The sequence below is a fragment of the Pseudorca crassidens genome, chromosome 5 (assembly GCF_039906515.1).
Source record: "Pseudorca crassidens isolate mPseCra1 chromosome 5, mPseCra1.hap1, whole genome shotgun sequence".
Taxonomy (NCBI): Eukaryota; Metazoa; Chordata; class Mammalia; order Artiodactyla; family Delphinidae; genus Pseudorca; species Pseudorca crassidens.
Window position 1 is genome coordinate 68,961,694 of NC_090300.1, and position 21,480 is coordinate 68,983,173.

The 21,480-nt window shown below is 39.5% G+C and overlaps 1 protein-coding gene across 1 annotated transcript; it reads left to right on the forward strand.

Annotated features, from left to right (window-relative positions):
- The first annotated feature begins 597 nt into the window (after positions 1-597).
- Positions 598-19,829, forward strand: FETUB (fetuin B). Its single transcript, XM_067738358.1, has 7 exons — positions 598-952; positions 1,286-1,396; positions 2,965-3,052; positions 5,117-5,286; positions 6,001-6,099; positions 18,238-18,321; positions 19,349-19,829. Exons 1-7 carry the CDS (start codon positions 725-727, stop codon positions 19,706-19,708), a joined length of 1,140 nt encoding a protein of 379 aa, XP_067594459.1. The 5' UTR covers positions 598-724; the 3' UTR covers positions 19,709-19,829.
- Positions 19,830-21,480: the final 1,651 nt, after the last annotated feature.

Genomic DNA, 21,480 nt, shown 5'->3' on the forward strand with positions numbered 1-21,480 from the left:
TTTTAATGATGGCCATTCTGACTGGTGTGACGTATACCTCATTGTAGTTTTGATTTGCATTTCTCTAATAATTAGCAATGTTGAGCATTTTTTCATGTGCCTATTGGCCATCTGTATGTATGCTAAACAAAACTGTTTCTAGCCAGATCCCAAAGTGCTTTAGGAATCTCATGGGGGCCTTTATGTAGATGATATGGGGTTAAAGCCCTTTTTCAGATATAACAAGAATGGTGATCCTGGGAGGTGGAGCATGAAGTCACTGAGCCCCGTTAGCACCGTGATTCTGGGCTCCAAGATGGAGATAAAGATCAGTGTGGCCAGGACATCAGCTAGAGGCAAGGTGCTAGGGGCATATTCTGACTCAGCTGGAGCGCTGGACACAAACCAGAACTCAATCATGACCTCTTGGGAGCCTTGACCCAAGGGTTTATTTTGATTTCTTGGGAAATGGTTAGGAAACTGACATCTGTTTACATGTATACATGAATGTGAGATTACTCAGGGGTCTAAGGTTACAGATAGTGGCAAATCCCTTCCAAAGTACTGACTCAGGGAAATCCACATTTAGAATTCAAAGAGATAAAATAGGACATTGTGCTTCAAAACCTGATCACTGGTTTAGCTTGTAATCACAAAGCTGCTCAAGTTGGCCTCAGAGCCCTATATACAGCCTGGTGCCTGCAGCTCTGCATACTGACCCCTCCTGGGCCTTGCCCCTGACAGGATGAGTCTGTTCCTACCTCTGGCGCTCTGCACCCTGGCCGCCTGCTGTGGGGCTCGATCTCCACCCCTTCCAGTCCTCGTCCCCCCGCCTCTCTTGTCCCTTGGCTGCAACAGCTCAGATGTGCTGGATATCGCGAACTTCATCCTGCAGGACATCAACAGGGACCAAAAGGACGGCTACGTGCTGAGCCTCAACCGAGTGAGCGATGCCCGTGAACACCCACAAAAGGTAAGTGGCAGTACCCTCTGGGGCAGGTGTTTGCACAATTTGAGGAGGCTGGCCAGGGCACGGGAACCCAGAGACACCTGTTGGCAGGTGTTTTCCAAATCAGAAACCCTGTTGAGTACATGTTGCTCTCCTCTGCCAGGGTGCTACAGGTTCTTACTGTTATTAGAAACAAGTGCTAACGGTATCTGCTCAGAAACGTGTGTCCCACCGTTTATAAGAAATCTTCACAAACGTCATAGCCTTTGGCTTTGCCATAAAACAGGGACCTTTTTTGCTGGTCTTTAGGGGTTTCTGCTTCATGTGGGTTGTGCATTTCTCCTCCCATTCCCACAGGCTGGTCTGGGGTCTCTGTTCTATTTCACGCTGGACGTGTTAGAGACTGGCTGCCATGTGCTCAGCAGGAAGTCGTGGAAGAATTGTGGGGTGAGGCTCTTACATAAATCGGTGAGTACTTGTGTCCAGGAGCTCGAGGGGGAAAACTAGGTGTTCTCTGTCTACAGCATGAAGATGGTTCAATGTGTACCATCTTTAAATGTCCCTCTTTAAAATCTCTTTGGCGGGGTGCCTATGTGGTTATTCCAATTCTACAGACAAAATAGAGTTTAATCAGAGGCGTGTCTGAGGCTCCCACTGGGGTCATAACACCAGAATTGAAAAGTTGCCCGCAAATTATTTCCTACCTCCAAGACCTTTCTGTAGGCTCTGAGCTAGTGTTTAAATTGAGAAAAAAAGATCTGAAGCGTAGTGCTCTAGAAGCGTGTCTAAGGAAAACTGTAGAAGTAATGGAGGGGGAACTTTTTAATTTGTTTTATTTTGCTTTAGTTTGTTTCACTGAACACTGATATGAGATTTGAGGCTGGACACAGGGAGGGCTATGGTATGGGAGCTCTCAGAGGTTCCATGGAAGGATTTCCTGGAATCATAGAACCTAAAGGGAGTCAGAATTGATCCTATTAAAGATGACCATAGAAGAGGCTTGAAAATAACGTAGTGAGTTTTCATTTGGTTCTCAATTATCCTGAGATTATTTTCATTAATTTATATGAAATTTTATGAGTACAGGAGTGTGATATAAGTGTTTAGAAGTGAACTATTTGACCAAGATATCTTTTTCTAATCATTTAACCAAATTCGTCAAACTGCACCTACCTGGTTTTGAAAAGCAAATAGTCTATTTACCGTATTGTGAATTACATTTGTTAAGGTGACACTAGCTGCTATAACACATACACTAAAAAGCGTATACTGATTGCAAAATGATAGAAGTTGATCCCCATTCACATAAAGTTCAAAATAGAAATTCTTGATCAGGAAGGGGCCTTCCTCCAGGAGTGATTTGGAGACCCAGGTACCTTCCATGTTGTGGCCCTAGACTCTGCTGCCTTCAGCGCGTGGCTTCTGTGGTCACCATGCTCATCTGCATCAAGCCATGGAAAGGGAAAGAGCACGGAGGACAGATAGCACGTGGGAGAGCTTTATGGGCTAGACCTGGAAGTGGTTACACATCACTTCTGCTCACCATGCTGTGGTTAGAACTCAGTTACACACAGTCTCACCTAAGCAGGAAGGAGGCTGGGAAGAAGTCAAGCTGTGTCTCAGGAGAAGGTTAAACTGTTTAATGATCAGCTGGCCGTTTCCCCACCCCAAACTACTAAAATTGACCTTAAGTTTCTTGTTCTTTAAAAATGAAATGTCCAGGGCTTCCCTGGTAGCGCAGTGGTTGAGAGTCCGCCTGCCGATGCAGGGGACACGGGTTCGTGCCCCGGTCCGGGAAGATCCCACATGCCGCGGAGCGGCTGGGGCCGTGGGCCGTGGCCGCTGAGCCTGCGCGTCCGGAGCCTGCGCGTCTGGAGCCTGTGCTCCGCAACGGGAGAGGCCACAGCAGTGAGAGGCCCGCGTACCGCAAAAAAATAAAAAATAAAAAAAAAAAAGAAATGTCCAATTTCATTCTGGGGGTATTTAAAAGTCTTAGTTCATTCCACTGCGTCATAAAATGTATTTGTTGGTTCCAGGTTTATGGTCAATGCAAAGCAATATTTTACATTAATAAGGCAAGAAGAATTTTCTATTTACCTGCTTATAATTGTACTCTTCGCCCAGGTAAGAGATCACTTTGATTTTGTGCATTTTAATAATAGATGGAAAAAGAGTATTTAACTATACTATGCTATAGTGTATAGGGTTTCTCCCATCCTTACTTCCTATTCATTCCAAAGCCAAGTTCTTCATATATCCAACACTTGCACTGCTCCTCTTCCCACAATTAATCTACATTGTGTCCTACATCAAATCCTAAATTTTCAGTCGGACATAAATGGCATAACCTCTTTGACTGGTCCCCAGGCTTCCTTTCTAGCTATTTCTGCCTTATTACCTTGACTATACCAACTCTGCCCTCCATTCAACTGGATCGCTCACTATTTTCTGAATACACATCACACCTTCCAATCTCTGCATCTTGTTTGTTCTTCTCCCTCTGCTGAGGATGCCCTCCACTGATAACCTCTGCCCTTGGAACTCAAAGGATTCTTTAAAGATCATTGTCAATGCTGCTTCCTCCCCCACCGTTCTCTATTCAAGAAACTCCCCCTCCCCTCAAAAAACAAACAAAAAGTGGTGCTTTCCTATTCTACAGCCCTACACAACTTTAACCTAACCATTCATGGAGTACAGACCATGCACTGCCTTGATTTGGGGTCTTCTGTCTTATATTGTGTAGAACGTTTTATCCCTTCTTCCTGTCTGCTACAACTCTCCCCCAGTTCCTATCAAGTGTAAGGAGTCTGTAATATCATTGAATAAATTAATAAATACATACATTCATTCTGGGTCTCTCTTTGAACAGCAAGCATCCATGGCATGGGAAAATAGGATATGGCTACTCATCAAACTATTATGTGTGTGTGTGACTCCCCTGGGAGATCTTGTTCAAGTGCAGATTCTGATTCCATAGGTATGGGGCAGGGCCTGAGGTTCTGCATTTCTAACAAGCTCTAGGTGATAATAATGCCGTTGGTTCCTTTGAGAGGGCAACAGATCTAAACCTTCCTGGTTGTGAAGATGAGACTCGCCTAAATTAGAGGACAACAGCCAATAAAATGGATCAGGTCTTAAATGGAAGTCCTAGGTACCTGAAGTATGGGAGGTCAGGAAATGACATGTGGGGATGGTGCCGGGAGTGACAGCTGTGGGTGTAACTTCCCCACAAAATGCCCGAATACATCCAAATAAACACACAGTTGATCAAAACAATGTGCTTGCTTTGTCAAAACAACTGCTAGACAAGTTTCCTAGCCTGACTTTTATACAAGTTTTGCCACCCCCCAGCTCCTCCAATCAGACATTCTAGCTGTACCATTAGTGTGATTATCCTATCCAGTCATACAGTGATTTGATCAACTTTTATTTTCCAGCTTACTTGCATTTTCTAACCAAAGAGGGTGTGCTTCCACCTTCTGTATGTCATTCACTCACTCATTCATTCAGCAGGTATTTACTAAGCACCAACCATGCATTAGACATTATGTTAGGTGTTGGCGACTAAAAGGGAAATAAAACATGACGGTAATGAAATCCCAACTCAGTCTGCTTTACAGAGGCAATAATGGTGGAAGATATTGAGCTAATTAGGAAAATGTTTTTATACCAATATACAGTTGACCCTTGAACAACATGGGTTTGAACTAACTATCATGGTCCACTCATGGATTTTTTTTCACTAAATACATACTGTAATATTACACTGTATGCAGTTGGTTGAATCCATGGTTGCAGAACTGTGGATACGGAGGGCTGAATGTAAAGTTAAACTGGGATTTTTGGCTGTCTGGAGGGTCAGCACCCCTAACCGCCGTGCTGTTCAAGGGTCAACTGTACTATATTATATGTTTTTTAACTAAATTCCTAGGGTAAAAAAATTTGCGTAAGGTGAAAAAATATTGCTTTGTTTCCTTTTAAATTATGAAAGTAATACACGCTCATTGCAGAAAACTCTGCAGTAAGCTAACTTTCTTTCTAAATAATGCTTTTCCACTCCATCCTTGGCAAAGCTGAGCATTATCTTTTTTTCTTTCAATCTCTGCTTCTGTTGTGATCATATGATTTATAGGATTATGTATCATTAAGGAGTTTTATTTTTAAACTTGCTCCCTTTGGCATCAACAGTTTCTCGAAGCAAGATTACCATGATATGCCCTGACTGCCCCAGCTCCAGCCCCCATGATTTGTCAAACCCCAAGTTCCTGGAAACTGCTACTGAGTCTCTTGCAAGATACAACGATAAGAGCCCCTCGAAGCAGTATTCTCTCGTCAAAATCACCAAGACTTCTCAGCAGGTGAGGCTGAAAGGCCAGTTACAACAATATGTCTCATAACTGTTGCTATCGCTATCGAGGCCCTCTTTTTGATTAGAACCCTAAGAGCCTTTGCTTCATTCCCTACTTTTGGTAACCCTGATGCACATTCAATCATGTTTTAGTTTCTGAGTCATTCCATGGGATTTCTGTTAGAGTTGTGTGGTATGATTTTACTTCATTGCCCTGAAGGCAAGAAGGGAAATGGACTCATAGTCTCCTTGGGTTATTCTACTTAGGTTCACTATTTACTACCACATTCCCATATCTGGTTGACCTTGGACCACTTAGCAAGTCAAGTTCTACTCTGTGTTTTAAGTACAGGAGTGGATGTTGAGTTTTATGGGTTAGGGGAAATGTTCATTTGTACCTGAATTATGTTGATATCTATCATATGGAGAACAGCTAATTTAAAAACAAATTTACATGAGGAAAAATAAGCTCCCCCAGGGGAAGGTTTTTAGAGCCCAGTTAAATCCTTAAGAAGGGAAGAAAGGTATGGTGAATATGTTTTCTAAACAACAAAATCATAATACATGGTTTGATCATGGTGGGGATTACAGGGACAAAAAGAGACCTGTGTTGACAATGACTCTGGGAATGTATGGTTTCTGTAAATATAATGTTGCCAAACCTGACTCATTTCTCCACTTGAGAAGGTTTGATTTTTATTTCTCACCTCTTGTCTCCTACCAGTGGGTGTTTGGCGCTGCCTACTTTGTAGAATATTTAATCCAAGAGTCATGTACCAAGTCCCAGGCTAGCAGCTGTGCACTTCAGCCCCCTAACTCTGTGGTGAGTATTGTTGAATGTCTTCATAATTTAAGCTTTGTGCTCACAGATCATCTATATATGTTTATTGAGCATAAATTATACATGAAGTGTTGTAATGCATGAGACACTTTTCTTCCCCTTAAGGAGCAACTGACTAGTTAGAGATGGCCCAGATGCAATAATATTTGATTGTAAATGCAGTTTTCATCAGCAATGTGATGGCTTTGCAAAAAATGATCATAGGAGGCTATAAAAATATAGACAACTCTCTTCAGTGGTTGGTGGTAGTCCTGCTTTTATCCAAACAGACCCAGTTACATTTGGAATACAGCATGTTGTTCCATTCCTTGGACCACTCTTTAAGAAGGACAAAGTGAAACAGGGCTTCTTTCAAAGAATGCAGCCAAGATGGGGAGGGTGCCCTGAAACTATCTCAAGTACACCTAGTAGGAACGTCAATTGGCAAAATGTATTGTAGCACAATTAGGAAAAATGCAAGCCTTTTTCCCCCCTTATTCACTTAGTTATAATAAAATTTTATTAAGATATAATTCACACACCATAAAATTCACCCTTTTCAGGTGTACGAGTCAGTGTTTTTTAGTCTATTCATAGAGTTGTGCTGTCATCACCACTATCTAATCTTAGAATATTTTCATCAGCCCAAAAAGAAACTCCATATCCATTAGCAGTCATTCCCCTTGCCCTCTCGCCTATGCCCCGGGAAGCCACTAGTCTACTTACTGACTCTATGACTACATTTTTTGAACATTTTATATAATGGAATCACACTGTATGTGGCCTTTTGTGTCTGGCTTCTTTCACTTAGCAAAATGTTTTCAAGGGTTATCCTTGTTCAGCATTGATATATCAGTGCTTCATTTCTTTTAATGGCCAAATAATATTTCATTGCATGGATATACCATGTATTGTTTATCCATTCCACAGTTGATTGATATTTGAGTTGTTTCCCCATTTGAGATGTTATGAATGGTACTACTATGAACATTTGTGTATAAGTTTTTTTTCTTTTGGCTTGCGGGATTTTAGTTCCCCAACCAAGGGTTGAACCTAGGCCCATGGCAGTGAAAGCACCGAGTCCTAACCACTGGACGGCCAGGGAATTCCCTGTGTATAAGTTTTTATGTATACATATGTTTTCATTTCTTTTGAGTACACACCTTGGAGTGGGACTGCTGGGTCATATGAGAATTCTGTGTTTAACCTTTTAACTAACTGCAAACTGTTTTCCAAAGTGATGGCAGCAGTTTCATAATCCCATCAGCAACATGTGAGGGTTTCAATTTCTTCATGTTTTTGCCAATGCTTGTTATTATTATCGGTCCTTTTTATTATAGTTATCTTACTGAGTATGAAGTAGTCTCTCATTTTGGTTATATTTGAATTTTCCTAATGGCTAATGATTGAGTATCTTTTAATGTGCTTTTGGCCATTTGTATGTATTCTTTGGAGGAAAGTCTATTCAAATCCTTTGTCATTTAAAACTTAGATTATTTATCTTTTTATTGTTGAATTGTAAGAATTCTTTACATATTCTGGATATAATCCCCTTATCAGATACATGATTTTCAAATATTTTCTCCCATTCTCTGATTTGTCTATTCATTTTCTTGATGATGTTCTTCGAAGTACAAAAATTTTTTAATTTTAATGAAATCTTCTTTATATTTTTTCTTTTGTTGAATGCGCTTTTTGTGTCATATCTAAGAATCCATTACCTAACCCAAGATCATTAAGATTTACTCCTCTGTATTCCTCTAAGAGTTTTATAGTTTTAGCTGTAGGTCTCTGACCCTTTCTTTCTTTTTTTTTTTTTTTGGCCACACTGCATGGCATGTGGGATCTTAGTTGCATGCGGGATCTTAGTTCCCCGACCAGGGATCAAACCCCTGTCCCTGCATTGGAAGCACAGAGTCTCATCCACTGGACAGCCAGGGAAGTCCCCTCTGACACATTTTTGAGTTAATTTTTGTATATGATATGAGGTAGGAGGTTCAACTTCATTCTTCTGCTTGTGGATCTCCAGTTGTCCCAGCACCATTGGTTGAAAAGGCTATGATTTCCCCCATTTAATTGTATTGACATATTTTTGAAGATCAACTGACTATAAATGTAAGAGGTTTTTTTTTTTTTGAATTTTTTTTTTTGCGGTACGCGGGCCTCTCACTGTTGTGGCCTCTCCTGTTGCGGAGCACAGGCTCCGGACGCGCAGGCTCAGCGGCCATGGCTCACGGGCCCAGCCGCTCCGCGGCATGTGGGATCTTCCCGGACCGGGGCACGAACCCGTGTCCCCTGCATCGGCAGGCGGACTCTCAACCACTGCGCCACCAGGGAAGCCCTTTTTTCTGAATTTTATTTTATTTATTTTTTTATACAGCAGGTTCTTATTAGTCATCAATTTTATACACATCAGTGTATACATGTTGATCCCAATCTCCCAATTCATCACACCACTACCACACTCCCTGCCACGTTCCCCCCTTGGTGTCCATACGTTTGTTCTCTACATCTGTGTCTCAATTTCTGCCCTGCAAACCAGTTCATCTGTACCATTTTTCTAACTCCATATATATGCATTAATATACGATATTTGTTTTTCTCTTTCTGTTTTTCTCTTACTTCACTCTGTATGACAGTCTCTAGATCCATCCACGTCTCAACAAAAAACCCAATTTCGTTCCGTTTTATGGCTGAGTAATATTCCATTGTATATATGTATCACATCTTCTTTATCCATTTGTCTGTCGATGGGCATTTAGGTTGCTTCCATGACCTGGCTATTGTAAGTAGTGCTGCAATGAACATTGGGATGCATGTGTGTTTTTGAATTATGGTTTTCTCTGGGCATATGCCCAGTAGTGGGATTGCTGGGTCATATGGTAATTCTATTTTTAGTTTTTTAAGGAACCTCCATACTGTTCTCCATAGTGGCTGTATCAGTTGACATTCCCACCAACAGTGCAAGAGGGTTCCCTTTTCTCCACACCCTCTCCAACATTTGTTGTTTGTACATTTTCTGATGATGCCCATGCTAACTGGTGTGAGGTGATACCTCACTGTAGTTTTGATTTGCATATCTCTAATAATTAGTGATGTTGAGCAGCTTTTCATTTGCTTCTTGGCCATCTGTATGTCTTCTTTGGAGAGATGTCTATTTAGGCCCTCTGCCCATTTTTGGATTGGGTTGTTTGTTTTTTTAATATTGAGCTGCATGAGCTGTTTATATATTTTGGAGATTAATCCTTTGTCTGTTGATTCATTTGCAAATATTTTCTCCCATTCTGAGGGTTATCTTTTCATTTTTTTTATGGTTTCCTTTGCTGTGCAAAAGCTTTTAAGTTTCATTAGGTCCCATTTGTTTATTTTTGTTTTTATTTCCATTACTCTAGGATGTGGATCAAAAAAGACCTTGCTGTGATTTACGTCAAAGAGTGTTCTTCCTATGTTTTCCTCTAAGAGTTTTATAGTGTCTGGTCTTACATTTAGGTCTCTAATCCATTTTGAGTTTATTTTTGTGTATGGTGTTAGGGAGTGTTCTTATTTCATTCTTTTACATATAGCCGTCCAGTTTTCCCAGCACCACTTATTGAAAAGACTGTCTTTTCTCCATTGTATATCCTTGTCTCCTTTGTCATAGATTAGCTGACCATAGGTGTATGGGTTTATCTCTGGGCTTTCTATCTTGTTCCATTGGTCTATATTTCTGTTTTTGTGCCAGTACCATATTGTCTTGATTACTGTAGCTTTGTAGTGTAGTCTGAAGTCAGGGGGTCTGATTCCTCCAGCTCCACTTTTTTCGCTCAAGACTGCTTTGGCTATTTGGGGTCTTTTTTGTCTCCATACAAATTTTAAGATTTTTTTGTTCTAATTCTTTAAAATATGCCATTGGTAATTTGATAGGGCTTGCATTGAATCTGTAGATTGCTTTGGGTAGTATAGTCAATTTCACAATATTGATTCTTCCAATCCAAGAACATGGTATATCTCTCCATCTGTTGGTATGATCTTTAATTTCTTTCATCAGTAGACATAGTTTTCTGCCTAGGTAGGAAACTTTTGCCTTTTGTCTCCGTAGGTAGGTTTATTCATAGGTATTTTATGCTTTTTGTTGCAATGGTAAATGGGAGTATTTCCTTAATTGCTCTTTCAGATTTTTCATCATTAGTGTATAGGAGTGCAAGAGATTTCTGTGCATTAATTTTGTTTCCTGCAACTTTACCAAATTCATTGATTAGCTCTAGTAGTTTTCTGGTGGCATCCTTAGGATCCTCTATGTACAGTATCATGTCATCTGCAAACAGTGACAGTTTTACTCCTTCTTTTCAATTTGTATTCCTTTTATTTCTTTTTCTTCTCGATTGCCATGGCTAGGACTTCCAAAACTATGTTGAATAATAGTGGTGAGAGTGGACATCCTTGTCTTGTTCCTGATTTTAGAGGAAATGCTTTCAGTTTTTCAGCATTGAGAATGATGTTTGCTGTGGGTTTGTCATATATGGACTTTATTATGTTGAGGTAGGTTCCCTCTATGCCCACTTTCTGGAGAGTTTTTATCATAAATCGGTGTTGAATTTTGTCAGAAGCTTTTTCTGCCTCTATTGAGATAATCATATGGTTTTTATTCTTCAGTTTGTTAATATGGTGCATCACATCGATTGATTTGCATATATTGAAGGATCCTTGCATCCCTGGGATGAATCCCACTTGATCCTGATATGATCCTTTTAATGTGTTGTTGGATTCTGTTTGCTAGTATTTTGTTGAGGATTTTTGCATCTATATTCATCAGTGATATTGGTCTGTAATTTTCTTTTTTTGTAGTATCCTTGTCTGGTTTTGGTGTCAGGGTGATGGTGGCCTCATAGAATGAGTTTGGGAGTGTTCCTTCTTCTGCAGTTTTTTGGAAGAGTTTGAGTAGGATGGGTGTTAGCTCTTCTCTAAATATTTCATAGAATTCACCTGTGAAGCCATCTGGTCCTGGACTTTTGTTTGTTGGAAGATTTTTAATCACAGTTTCAATTTCCTTACTTATGATTGGTCTGTTCATATTTTCTATTTCTTCTTGGTTCAGTCTTGGAAGGTTATACCTTTCTAAGAATTTCTTCCAGGTTGTCCATTTTATTGGCATAGAGTTGCTTGTAGTAGTCTCTTAGGATGCTTTGTATTTCTGCGGTGTCTGTTGTAACTTCTCTTTTTTCATTTTTAATTTTATTGATTTGAGTCCTCTCCCTCTTTTTCTTGATGAGTCTGGCTAATAGTTTATCAATTTTATCTTCTCAAAGAACCAACTTTTAGTGTTATTGATCTTTGCAATTGTTTTCTTTGTTTTTATTTCATTTATTTCTGCTCTTATCTTTATGATTTCTTTCCTTCTGCTAACTTTGGGTTTTGTTTGTTCTTCTTTCTCTAGTTCCTTTAGGTGTAAGGTTAGATTGTTTATTTGAGATTTTTCTTGTTTCTTGAGGTAGGCTTGTATAGCTATAAACTTCCCTCTTGGAACTGCTTTTGCTGCATCCCAGAGGTTTTGGATCATCGTGTTTTCATTGTCATTTGTCTCTAGGTATTTTTTGATTTCCTCTTTGAGTTCTTCAGTGATCTCTTGGTTATTTAGTAACATATTGTTTAGCCTCCATGTGTTTGTGCTTTTTACAGTTTTTTCCCTGTAATTGATTTCTAATCTTATAGCATTGTGGTCAGAAAAGATGCTTGATATGATTTCAATTGTCTTAAATTTACTGAGGCTTGATTTGTGACCCAAGATGTGATGTATCCTGGAGAATATTCCATGCACACTTGAGAAGAAAGTGTAATCTGAGGTTTTTGGATGGAATGTCCTATAAATATCAATTAAATATATCTGGTCTATTGTGTCATTTAAAGCTTGTGTTTCCTTATTAATTCTCTGTTTGGATGAACTGTCCATTGGTGTAACTGAGGCATTAAAGTTCCCCACTATTATTGTGTTACTGTTGATTTCCTCTTTTACAGCTGTTAGCAGTTGCCTTATGGATTGATGTGCTCCTATGTTGGGTGCATATATATTAATAATTGTTGTATCTTCCTCTTGGATTGATCCCTTGATCAGTATGTAGTGTCCTTCTTGTCTCTTGTAACGTTCTTTATCTTAAAGTCTATTTTATCTGATATGAGTATTGCTACTCCAGCTTTCTTTTGATTTCCATTTGCATGGAATATCTTTTTCCATCCCCTCACTTTCAGTCTGTATGTGTCCCTAGGTCTGAAGTGGGTCTCTTGTAGACAGCATATGTATAGGTCTTGTTTTTGTATCCATTCAGCAAGCCTGTGTCTTTTGGTTGGAGCATTTAATCTATTCACGTTTAAGGTAATTATCGATATGTATGTTCCTATGACCATTTTCTTAATTGTTTTGGGTTTGATTTTGTAGGTCCTTTTCTTCTCTCATGTTTCCCACTTAGAGAAGTTCCTTTAGCATTTGTTGTAGAGCTGGTTTGGTGGTGTTGAATTCTCTTAGCTTTTACTTGTCTGTAAAGCTTTTCATTTCTCCATCGAATCTGAATGAGATCCTTGCTGGGTAGAGTAATGTTGGTTGTAGCTTCTTCCGTTTTATCACTTTAAGTATATCATTCTACTCCCTTCTGGCTTGTAGAGTTTCTGCTGAGAAATCAGCTGTTATCCTTATGGGAGTTCCCTTGTATGTTATTTGTCATTTTTCCCTTGCTGCTTTCAAGAATTTTTCTTTGTCTTTAATTTTTGCCAATTTGATTATTATGTGTCTTGGTGTGTTTCTCCTTGGGTTTATCCTGTATGGGACTCTCTGCACTTCCTGGACTTGGGTGGCTATTTCCTTTCCCATGTTAGGGAAGTTTTCGACTACAACCTCTTCAAATATTTTCTCTGGTCCTTTCTCTCTCTCTTCTCCTTCTGGGACCCCTATAATGCGAATGTTGTTGCATTTAATGCTGTCCCAGAGGCCTCTTAGGCTGTCTTCATTTCTTTGCCTTTCTTTTTTCTTTATTCTATTCTGCAGCAGTGAATTCCATCATTCTGTCTTCCAGGTCACTTATCCGTTCTTCTGCCTCAGTTATTCTGCTATTGATTCCTTCTAGTGTAGTTTTCATTTCAGTTATTTTATTGTTCATCTCTATTTCTTTGTTCTTTAATTCTTCTAGGTCTTTGTTAAGCATTTCTTGCATATTCTCAATCTTTGCCTCCATTCTTTTTCTGAGGTCCTGGATCATCTTCACTATCATTATTCTGAATTCTTTTTCTGGAAGGTTGCCTATCTCCACTTCACTTAGTTGTTATTCTGGGGTTTTATCTTGTTCCTTCATCTGGTACATAGCCTTTTCATCTTATCTATCTTTCTGTGAATGTGGTTTTTGTTCCACAGGCTGCAAGATTGTAATTCTTCTTGCTTCTGCTATCTGCTCTCTCTGTAAGGGTTTATTTTTGTACCTTCAATTTTACTTCATTGATCTGCATATCTATTCTTATACCAGTACCACACTATCTCCAATATTATAGTTTTGTAGTAAATTTTGAATTGAGAAGTCTGAGCCCTCCTATTTTGTTTTTCCTATTTAAGATTATTTTGGGTATTTTGGATTCTTTGCATTTTCATAATAAATCAACTTTAGAATCAGCTTGTCAGTTTCTATCTTTAAAAAGCAGGAAATTTGATAGGGATTTCATTGACTCTGTAGATCAATGTATATAGTAAGTACTGTCATCTTAAAATTAGTAATTCTTCCAGCCCATGAATATGGGATGTCTTTCCATTTGTTTAGGACTTATTTAATTTCTTTCAACAATGTTTTGTAGTCGTCAGTGTCCAAAACTTTCACTTTTTTGTATAGCTAAGTATTTTTTCCTCTTTGATGCTAATATAATGTATTTGTCTTCTCAATTTTATTTTTGGATTGTTCATTGCAAATATGTAGAAGTATAATTGATTTTTCATATTTTGATCTTGTATCCTGTAACCTTGTTGAACTCATTTTTATAGTTCTAATAATTTTCTGGTAGAGTCCTTAGGATTTTCTGTATACACGATCATGTCTTCTACAAATAGTTTTAGTTCTTCCTTTCCAATCTAAATGACTTTTAATTCTTACCTCATTTTCTTGACTAGAACTTCCAGTACAATGCTGAATAGAGATGGGGAGAGCAGACATCCTTATCTTATTCCTGATTTTAGGAGGAAAGCATTCAGTATTTCATCGTTTAATGTGATGGTAACTGTAGGCTTTTTTTTTTTTTTTTTTTTGCGGTACGTGGGCCTCTCACTGTTGTGGCCTCTCCCGCCGCGGAGCACAGGCTCCAGACGCGCAGGCTCAGCGGCCATGGCTCACGGGCCCAGCCACTCCGCGGCACGTGGGATCCTCCCGGACCGGGGCACAAACCCGTGTCCCCTGCATCAGCAGGCGGACTCTCAACCACTGCGCCACCAGGGAAGCCCACTGTAGGCTTTTTATAGCTGCTTTTTTGTCAAGTTGAGAAAGTTCCCATCTAGTCCTACTAGTTTGTTGAATGCTTTTATCAAAAAACAGTGTTAGAGTTTGTCTCATGCCTTTTCTGTGTTAATGAGATAATCGTTTGGTTTTCTTTTTCTCCTTTAATCTATTAGTATTTTACATAACAATGATTTTTTTATATTAAAACAGACTTGTGCTTTGCGGATGAATCACAGTTGATCATGGTGTATAACCCCTTTTATATGTTTCTGAATTCAGAGTTTTTAAAAAGTTTATTTATTTATTTTTGGTTGTGTTGGGTCTTTGTTGCTGCGTGTGGGCTTTCTCTAGCTGCAGCAAGCAGGGAATACTCTTCATTGCAGTGCACGGGCTTCTCATTGTGGTGGCTTCTCTTGTTGTGAAGCATGGGCTCTAGGCACGTAGACTTCAGTAGTTGTGGCTCATGGGCTCTAGAGTGCAGGGTCAGTAGTTGTGGTGCACGGGATTAGTTGCTCCGTAGCATGTGGGATCTTCCCAGACCAGGGCTCGAGCCCATGTCCCCTGCACTGGCAGGCGGATTCTTAACCACTGCGCCACCAGGGAAGTCCTGCATTCAGTTCACCAGTGGTTGTTTTTTTCTTTTAAAGATATTTAATCTCATATTTATAAGAGACATTGGTCTGTAGTTTTTCTGTGTCATATCTGCCTGATTTTCATATGAGTTTAATATTGGCTTCATATAATGAATTGGGAAAATTTCCCTCCTCTTCTGTTTTATTTTGGAAGAATTTGTGAAAGGTTGATGTTCATTCTTCTTTAAATATTTGGTAGAATTCCCCAGTGAAGCCATCTGGGCCTGAGCTTTCCTTTGTGGGAAGATTATTTGATTAATAATTCAATCTCTTTACTTGTTGTAAGTCTATTCAGGTTTTATATTTCTTCTTGAGTAAGTTTTGGTAGTTCATATCTTCCTAGGAATTTGTCCATTTCATCTAAGTTATCCAATTTTCCAGCATACAATTGTTCATAGTATTCCATTTTTATTTCTGAAAGATTAGAAGTGATGTACCCTATTTAATTCCCATTTTAGTAGCTTGAGTCATTTTTTTCTTAGTCTATCTAAAGCTTTGCCAATTTTATTAAATTTTTCAAAAAAGAATCAACTTTCAGTTTCATTTTTTTCTCCGTTCTTTTTTTATTATCTAGTTCATTTATTTCCTGTCTACTCTTTATTGTAACCTTCTTTTTGCTTGCTTTGGGCTTAGTTTACTTTTCTTTTTCTAGCTTTTTAAGGTAGAAGTTTAGGTTATTGATTTACAATCTTTATTTGCTTTTAACATAAGCATTTACATCTACAGATTTCCTTCTAAGAAATGATTGAGCTGCATCTCACAAGTTATACATGTTGTTTTTGTTTCCATTTATCTCCAAATATTTTCTAATTTTCCTTGTGATCTCGTCTTTGGCCAATTGGTTATTTAAGAGTGTTATTTAATGTCCACATATTTGTGAAAATTCCAATTTCCTTCTGTTATTCATGTCTAATTTCATCCCATTGTGGTTGGGGAATGTACTCTGTGTGATCTCAATTCTTTTAAATGTATTGAAGCTTGTTTTATGGTTTAACATAAGGTATATCCTAGAGAAAGTTCCATGTACACTTGAGAAGAATGTGTATTCTGCTGTTGTTAGGTAAAGCATTCTGTAATTGTCTATTAGGTTTAATTTGTTTATAGTGTTGTTCAAGACTTCTGTTTCTTTGTTGATGTTCTGCAAACTTGTTTTATCCATTATTGAAAATGAGGTTTCCAACTATTATTGTTGAATTATCTATGTCTTCCTTGAATTCTGTCAGGTTTTGCCTATGTACCTTGGGGCTCTATTATTAGGGGCATTATATTTATAGTTGTTATGTCTTTCTAATAAATTGAGCCTTTTATCATTATAAAATGTTTTTCCTTGTCACTAGTAACAATTTTTGTCTTAAAGTAAATTTTGTCTGATATTTGTATAGCCATTCCTAGCTCTTTTTTATTACTGTTTGCATTGTAAATTTTTTCCATCTTTTAATTTTCAACCCATGTGTGTCTTTGAATCTGAACTATGTCTCTCAAAAGTCTTTCATAACCAGTCAATTGAATATTAAGGAATAATTGGGAAAATGTCTTCATCATCTTCTGTAGAATCTCCCTTTCTCACTTCTCAATGCCATCTTGGGCAGATCACATAGCTTTCTGGTTATATTCAGTAATAAGAACAATTTCACTTTGATTATTAAGATTCACTTTCAGGTATTAAAAATCCCTTTTAGTCAATTCTGAATCAAAACTTCTATCTCACATCCAATTCAAAGCTTTCTCCTCCCTGTAGCTCAAGCCTGACCTAGAGCTTAGAACCTGCTGTGAGGAAGGAGTCAAGGTCTGTCCTTTCACTCTTTCTCTCCCTCCTGCAATCATTTATTTAACTATGGTTCTTCCAAGCTCCAGGAAGAATGAGAGAGGAAATAGAGAAAAGAGTTTAAAGTCTTTTACATAACTGGACCTGCAGTTGTAATTTTCTCTTGGTCTACACTGGCCCTCTGTTTACACTTGAAAAAAATGCATACTCTATGACTCTAAAGTTTCTCTTCTAGGAATTTACCCAAAGGATATATGAAAATAGCTTCAATGTTTAAACATAAAAAATTAGATTCAGGGCTTCCCTGGTGGCGCAGTGGTTGAGAGTCCGCCTGCCGATGCAGGGAACACGGGTTCATGCCCCAGTCCGGGAAGATCCCACATGCCGCGGAGCGGCTAGGCCCATGAGCCATGGCCGCTGAGCCTGCGCGTCCGGAGCCTGTGCTCCGCAACGGGAGAGGCCACAACAGTGAGAGGCCCGTGTACCGCCAAAAAAAAAAAAAAAAAAATTAGGTTCAATCCAGCTTCTAACAAAAGAGAACTTGTTAAATAACACAGAGGAATATTAGGTAGCCATTATAAAGAAAATCATAGAAAACTATTCAGTGTCATAGATGGATTTTTACTATATATTGTTAAATGACAAAAGAGAGTTATAAAATATTATGAAGAGTATAATTCTATTTTTCTAGAAGAAAAATTATGTATGCATAGGAAGAAATGTTAGAAGAAAAGAAATCAAATCACTGCAGGAAACGGGTACCTTTCATGTAGTTACAGGTCTTTTTATTTTCTATTTGTTTATCCATATTCTAAATAACTGTTTATTACATTTCTAATAAGAAAACAAACTTATTTTATTTTTGAATAAAGAAAAGTTTAAGGAGATGAGAGTAGTCTTGTCTGAGAAGCAAAAACTCAGGTGGAACATACATAAAGAGCTGCTATATGAGAGATGAAAACAAGTTTTCTAGTTGACCCAAGGGTAGAAGTGTGGCCAAGAGATAGACCCAGATTTCTGTGTCTGTTCTATAGACACAGATTTCTGCTCAATACAAAGAATTTTCTAATAGAGTTTGTTCCTCAAGAAATCCTGAGTTTCTCTCATTGGAGGTAATTTAGCCTAGTTTGGGTGATTATTTGGTAGGGATGAGCTAAAGAATTGGCTCAGAGCCTACCTATTGCATGGTAGGAGCATCAAAGTGTTGATTGGCTGTGTGTCTATGTAATCAGAAAGCAAGTTGATTTCCATTTATGATCATTGATAATCGTAATACACATGTGACATTGTATTTTCCTTTTTTTAGCCTGTTGGTATTTGCCACGGTTCTCTTACTGAACGACACTCAGAAAAGACGGTCTCCGTGACTTGTGACTTCTTTGAATCAGAGGTATTTTTTAGTCTAATCGGTTGTCTTTCTGTGAATAAAAGAGCAGATTATTTTAGTTGCCCCTACCCTACCCTCTCCTTTTATTTTCCTAAAATCCATGATCACCACTTTATTCAGGGTGTCCTAAGGCCACATCCACAGGGTAGCTAAAAGAAAAACCTGTCACCCTTTCTTTTAGTTACAACATGGTCCCTATAGCATAAGTAAGACCCCTGTAGCTTGAGTGGCTCAGGCATCTGAGATATTAAATTCAGTGTCCCAAAGACTCTTACCCTGAACCATAGGTAGAAGTTGTTTCCATGGAAATACTGAATCCTTTTTCAGAAGTATTTATTGAGCACTTACCATAAGGCAGCCTTGTGTAGTTGAAAGGGTGGTTGAGACAGGCCACCTGGGTTCCAGTCCTGTTCTGCCACCTACAAGTTTTGTGAACATGGACAATTTCCTACCTCTCTGAGTCTTGGTTGCCTCATCTATAGAATTGGATTGCAATACCTACCTCCTTCAGATCCCCATGAGAAACAGGTCAGAGGATCTGGTTGAAGGGCACTGCCCTGGGCCTGGCACAGAATAAACAATCACCAGAGGTGGCTTCTTCTGCCACTACTAGGAGTGGGGAGACACCTTACTAGGGACTTTGAACAAGCCATCTTACCTCTCTGGATCATTGTTCAGCTCTGAAATTTGTGAAGCCTACAGTCAAGCTTCTAAAGGTTTGGTTCCCCCTGGCCCTTATCTGTTTTGCTTTTTAACCATTTACTTATTTAAAATTTTTTTTTGGCCATGCAGCTTGTGGGATCTTAGGTCCCCAACGAGGGGTTGAACCACAGCCCATGGCAGTGAAAGCCTGCAGTCTTAACTACTAGATGCCAGGGAATTTCCTTTAAGCCCTTTAATCAGAGGCCCATCTAGCTAGTCTCCCTTTGAAAATTCCATCAGAAAGGCACAGAACAGCATAATCTAGTACCAGGCATGGCAGGAATTTTCTTGGAGGACATTCCCTTATTTGAAAGCATTCTTATTTCAGGCTCCCACCCCTAGAGGTGAAAACCCTACTGTTAACCCGAGACCTGTGAACCTGTTCAAGGCGGAAGAGCCCCAGCAGACAACTCATCAGCCAAAAGCTGTGCCCAAAGGAACTGTCCAGTACCTTCCTGACTTGGATAACAAGGCTGAAGATTCCCAGGGAACGGACCCTGTTAAGGCCTTCCCTGTGCAGCTGGATCTAACCACAGATCCCCAAGGAGAACCACTGGATGTCTCTTTCCTCTTCCTGGACCCTATGGAGGGGAAGCCGGTTGTCCTGCCTTTCCCCTCAAAAGAACAACGCTCTGCTGAGTGCCCAGGACCAGCTCAAATGGACAACCCTCTTATTCTCCCACCTTGAGAACCACGTAGAGGATCCTGGGCGACATACTGCCCTACAGGAGATGAGCGGCGTTGGGAAAAGGGGGACAGAGAAACAGTTCAAACATAGAGAAGGCTAATAAAGTATGTCTTTTTGACTCCTCTTGGTCTCATCATGTTGCCCGGAAATGGAAATAAGACTTAACTGTTCACTTGCACACTGGACTGCATCCCTCCTAAACCACCCAAGGCCCCATGCCATGGATAGATGCCTCTCATATCATCTGCCTCTCTCTTTGTAATGACTTCTTACTTTTAGCTAATTGTTTCTGATATAGGGCCTTGCTTAAGAATGTCCTCATCTTTCTGAGGTTAACCTAAAACAAATAGACTGAAGATATTTCTCCAGCAAAGATGGGTTTATTCAGGATCAGCAGAGGGTTGATTTGGGGTCTGCAACTGCGGAGAGCCACATGCAATCCCCCAAACAGCAAGCGAAGGAGAAGGCCTTCATGGAGAGGAAAAGGAAGTTGGAAGGGCCATACTAAACAAAAAGTCCATGGCTTTTCATTAGCTGAGTCCTTGCCAGGAAAGAAATGTCTTTCTTCTTCCTATAGGACTGTACTATTGTCACAGGTGAGAGCTCTCCCCTCTGGTCTCCCAACTCTATGAACTGAGGTTTCTGTTTATTAATTTTTTACCTTTCTCCCCTTTTAATCAAGATCTTTCTCTGAAAGCATCACTGATCAAGAGTCAGGTATTCTAGTTTCAATGGCTTTTTGTCATCCAGTGTCAGGAAGGACCTTTCCTTGGTGTAGTGTCTCAAATCGAAGGGAAAGTACGAAGATTAGAAACCTATTAAGGTCACCTTTAAATGACAAGAAGGGGTAGGAGGGAGAACTCTCAGGCCCTTTTTATCTAAAGTTCATATTTTATCAAGATCCTAGACATTGGAGATCATCTGAAGCATTCTGTAATCAAAATTTTGGCAACAAGCTTCCAACAGGCCTGTTCTGGTTATCCTGGGAAAGCTGTCTCATCAGCTGTCATCTGCTTCAGTTCTGGGAAATCTTTACTTTCAGGTCACCAGATGATGGGCAGGTCCAATTAGGGTTTGGTTCTTTCTTTAGGTGTGTCACATGAATCCAAGAGTCTATTCCTTGGAGTTTGGTGGCACAAGAGCTGGCTAGCAGTACCTGATAGAGGCCTTTCCATGAGGTTGAAGGAGAGTTCTTCTGGAGACGTCTTTTCAAAATAGATAAAATCTCCAGGTTGCAAGGCGTGATGCTTAAGGTCTTTTTCTCCCGAGGGCACACCGTGAAAAGATTACCTTACCAAAACATGGTTATTTTTAATAGAAACAATTAGGGCCTTGGCGATATTGGAATAGTTCTCCTTTATCAGTTGTGGGGCAAAAGAAGCAGGAGCCAGGTTCATTGGGTGTCCTGTGACCATCACAAAGGGTGAGAATTTATGAGCTCCAAGATAAGCAGATCTGAGATTTAGCGGGACCAATAGCAATGCTTTTGGTCAGGGTAGTTGGAGGACCTCTACAGATTTTTCCCATTGAGTCTCCATGATGTTGTCAAACCAGAGGATTGAGGGTGGTGAGCCCAATGAAAGTGTTGTAAAAGCGACCAAACAGCACATGTTTGTCGAAATACCTGGCAAATAAAATGTGTTCCTCGATCATTATGAAGTTTGAGAGGAGTTCCCCAGACAGGGAGAATCTTTTCCAGGAGGACTTCAGCTACAGAAGAGGCAGTAGTCTGTCTGCAAAGGAAGGCTTCAGTTTGGTGTGAAAACATACAG

Coding starts and splice junctions, on each gene's coding strand:
- FETUB (XM_067738358.1), top strand. CDS start 725: ATGAGTCTGTTCCTACCTCTGGCGCTCTGCACCCTGGCCGCCTGCTGT. Junction 1,397..2,964: donor TGAGGCTCTTACATAAATCG/GTGAGTACTTGT, acceptor TGTTGGTTCCAG/GTTTATGGTCAATGCAAAGC. Junction 6,100..18,237: donor TTCAGCCCCCTAACTCTGTG/GTGAGTATTGTT, acceptor TCCTTTTTTTAG/CCTGTTGGTATTTGCCACGG.